This window comes from Myotis davidii, unplaced genomic scaffold (genome assembly GCF_000327345.1).
Source record: "Myotis davidii unplaced genomic scaffold, ASM32734v1 scaffold22, whole genome shotgun sequence".
NCBI classification, from domain to species: domain Eukaryota; kingdom Metazoa; phylum Chordata; class Mammalia; order Chiroptera; family Vespertilionidae; genus Myotis; species Myotis davidii.
The window spans coordinates 142288-145696 of record NW_006294067.1 but is presented as its reverse complement, the minus strand read 5'-3'; the positions used below and the strand labels follow the sequence as shown (position 1 = coordinate 145696).

The 3409-nt window shown below is 48.8% G+C and overlaps 1 protein-coding gene across 3 annotated transcripts in view; it reads left to right on the top strand.

Moving 5' to 3' along the window:
• CASP2 (caspase 2) overlaps positions 1-1977 on the top strand; it is an 18857-nt gene extending 16880 nt beyond the window's left edge. For all 3 annotated transcript variants that reach the window (XM_006767982.2, XM_006767984.2, XM_006767983.2), the window contains 3 exons: positions 449-598; positions 776-885; positions 1038-1977. In XM_006767982.2, coding sequence (XP_006768045.1) covers positions 449-598; positions 776-885; positions 1038-1169 — 392 coding nt within the window. In that variant the 3' untranslated portion in view covers positions 1170-1977. The remainder of the gene's footprint in view (positions 1-448; positions 599-775; positions 886-1037) is intronic.
• Positions 1978-3409: the final 1432 nt, after the last annotated feature.

The following is a 3409-nucleotide window of genomic DNA, read 5'->3' as shown; positions in this document are numbered from 1 at the left end:
GGAGGCAGCTGGTCAATGTTTCTCTCTCATCGATGTTTCCAACTCTATCCCTCTCCCTTCCTCTCTGTAAAAAATCAATAAAAATATCTTTTAAAAAAAAATAAAGCACCATGACTTTCAGGTGCATTGTTCAGTGAGCAAGTGAATCATGGACAGAGGCAGTTTTTAGTTCTGTTTACCAGGGTATGTGACTCAGCACTTTCCCGTCTTGCACAGAATAGACAGCTCAGACCATGTGTTTGGGCACCCCCCAGGGTAATGAATACATGTCGGGAGAGGAATGGGAACAATAGGGTTTTTTTGCATTTTAACTTATCAGCTCTAGGTTGGAGGCAGCAGCTGGAAATGGCTCTTCCCAGTCAAGGTTGTAGGGATGTTGGGCTTGTCTGTGACGGGCCCAAGAGAGATGAGAGGAAATAACATCCTTGTCCACTTTGCCTTCCTACAGATGAAACAGATCGTGGGGTTGACCAGCAGGATGGAAAGGGCCACTCCCTGTCCCCTGAGTGCGAGGACGGTGATGCTGGTAGACAGGAATTGCTGAAGATGCGACTGCCCACTCGCTCGGACATGATATGTGGCTATGCCTGCCTCAGAGGTATTGTGAATTCTAGAACAGTCCAAACGATTACACTTTCTTATAGACTTGCACTTTATCATGTACAGCTCTGATGGGGGCGGGTAGAAAGTGCCGTGGACAGCTAGTTTGGGATGTCCAGCTGTGCAAGGGTATCCCATGACCTTCACACTGTGGTGACTTTTGTCCTGGTTGTAGGGACTGCCGCCATGCGTAACACCAAACGGGGTTCCTGGTATATCGAGGCCCTCACTCAAATCTTCTCTGAGAGGGCTTGTGACATGCACGTGGCCGACATGCTTGTCAAAGTAAGTCGCTCAGCCTGGCTCTGTGAACCTTTTGCCCCTCCAGGGTGTTGTCCCTTCCTCCTCCCTAGCCCAGTCACCGCCGCAGCCTCTCCACCCTTCCTGTGAAAACACCAGATTCTCAGACTTTGGACTCTTGGTTTTTGCCTTTCCAGGTGAATGGACTTATCAAGGAGCGCGAAGGCTATGCCCCTGGCACAGAGTTCCACCGGTGCAAGGAGATGTCGGAGTACTGTAGCACCCTGTGCCGGCACCTCTATCTGTTCCCCGGACACCCTCCCACGTGACACCTCCGCCCAGCCTCGGGGCCGCAGGTGGTGTGCTGGAGCTTCTGCAGGATCGCGGTTTCTGTCCTTCCCTCTCAGGGACTGGGAGTTTCAAGCTGGTTTCACAGCCTGCCATCCTCGACCTTGAATCCCAGCCCACAGGCTGGCTCCCCCTGGGTGAGGCTCTCTCCCTGGGCTGGCACTGGCTGGACAGGTTGCCAGCAACGTTTGGCTGCCGTAGAGGAGCCTGGTGAAAGGTGTGTGAGCACGGGGGCCTTATGGGGAGAGGCATGCAGGTCTCCTCGACCTGTGTGCTCACTTCCTGCCCCTGGCTTTTGTAGGTAGCATTGTGGTCATTGCTTTTGTTAGGTTAGTTAAGATGTCTCGGAGGTCATCTCCCATCTTTCATATCCCAGCCCCATTTGTCCCAGAGTGAGAGTCCTCATTTAATGTAGGCATTTCCCACGTGGCTTTGGAAGGACAATCGGCCAGAGACACACTCCGCTGCTGTGTGTGGAACAGCCTGTGCATTCCTCCCGTGTGGCAAGGTCACCGCAGGAAGGACAGTGCCACCTGTGGCTCCTCTGAACTCAAGGAATCCAAGCTTTCAGCAGAGGCTAGGGATCGGATGCTGTGTATCTGGAACTCACTGATCTTTATGCAGGGACGTCCCAAAGGGACGTCCTTTCTCCGAACTTTTACTGGAATGAACCTGGCAGTGCCAGCAGGGGCAGGTGAGGGTGGGATGCTTCCTCATCCTCTAACCCAGTGGTTCTCAACCTTCTGGGCCTTTAAATACAGTTCCTCATGTTGTGACCCAACCATAAAATTATTTTCGTTGCTACTTCATAACTGTAATGTTGCTACTGTTATGAATCGTCATGTAAATATCTGATATGCAGAATGGTCTTAGGCGACCCCTGTGAAACGGTCGTTCGACCGCCAAAGGGGTCGCGACCCACAGGTTGAGAACCGCTGCAAACCTGTCACCTTATCTTCTAGTTGTTCTCTCCCTGCTTCCTGCTTTTCCCCCCATTCATGGGATTCTGGTTACTGCTGCCTCCAAATCGGTCTAATTGGCTGCTCAAGGATGTGATGTAGTTCCTTGTTCCTGCTTTCTGTTTCAGTGTTAAATCCCCTTGGATATTATACAGCCTATTTCCTTGTCCCCTATGTCTCTCTGTTTCAGGGAAGCCTTTGCTAGATGGCTGTCCATGTTTGTTTACCCTAGGAGCCGTCCTTATCTGTGCTCACAGACTTCCCAGTTCCTGAAAGCCTCTTTGACTTCCATTCTTTGTACTACAATCTAGTATCTATATAAAAGACTTGGTTTTTAAGTATAAATCTTGATCATGTCACTCCCCTGCTTGGAACCCTTTGGTTTCTTATTACACCTCAAATAAAACCCAAACTCCTTACCGTGGCCCACAGGCCCCACCTTCTCCTGGAACCTTATTAAGTGCTGCTTTTTCTCTAAGCAGCAACCCCAGTGGCTTCTTCAGTTTCAAACATGCTGAGCTCTTTCCTGTCGTGAACCGTCGCAGACACTCTCTCGGGGTCTACTGAGTGCCATTCCTCATCACTCTTGATTGGGTGGTTTATTCTTCTAGTGTCAGCTTAAATTCCACTTTCTTGTGGAGGCCTTCTCAGGCCATGCTGTCTCTAAATGATCTATGTTTATTCCTGTGTAATGCTTAATTCCTTCATTGCACTTTTCATAACCTATGATATTTACTTGTTTCCCTTGTTCATTCTCTCTCCTCTACTAGAAGCTCCATGAGGGCAAAAACATTTTTGTTCATCAGTATGTACCCAGTGCCTGGCATATGTTAGGGCTTCAGTAAATGTTAAAGGAAGCAACCCTAGCCAGAATCCTACTTTTTGACAATATACACAGTTTGGTGTTTTGTTTTATTCACTGGTATTATCCCCTGAAGACATGTCACATTGAGACAACTTCCTCTACATCTCCCATGGAGCCTGGCACAGTGCTCGGCCTGTGTCCTAGTTCAGGTGCTCAATCAATAAATGCTCATTCTGTGAGCCAGGTGGTTCGGAGACTTGTGGCCAAGTCCTCCCTACCCCTGGATCAGTATTGTATGGAAATATTTGGGTGATAAACCTTTTCACTTCCCACTGCCAGGATATTGCATTGCCATCAGGTGCCAAATAAATGCTTATATTTATTACTGATATGTGTCTTATGTCTCTGTGTTGCAGACAATCTTATGATGCCTGCATATTTTTCTTAGCCTGTCACA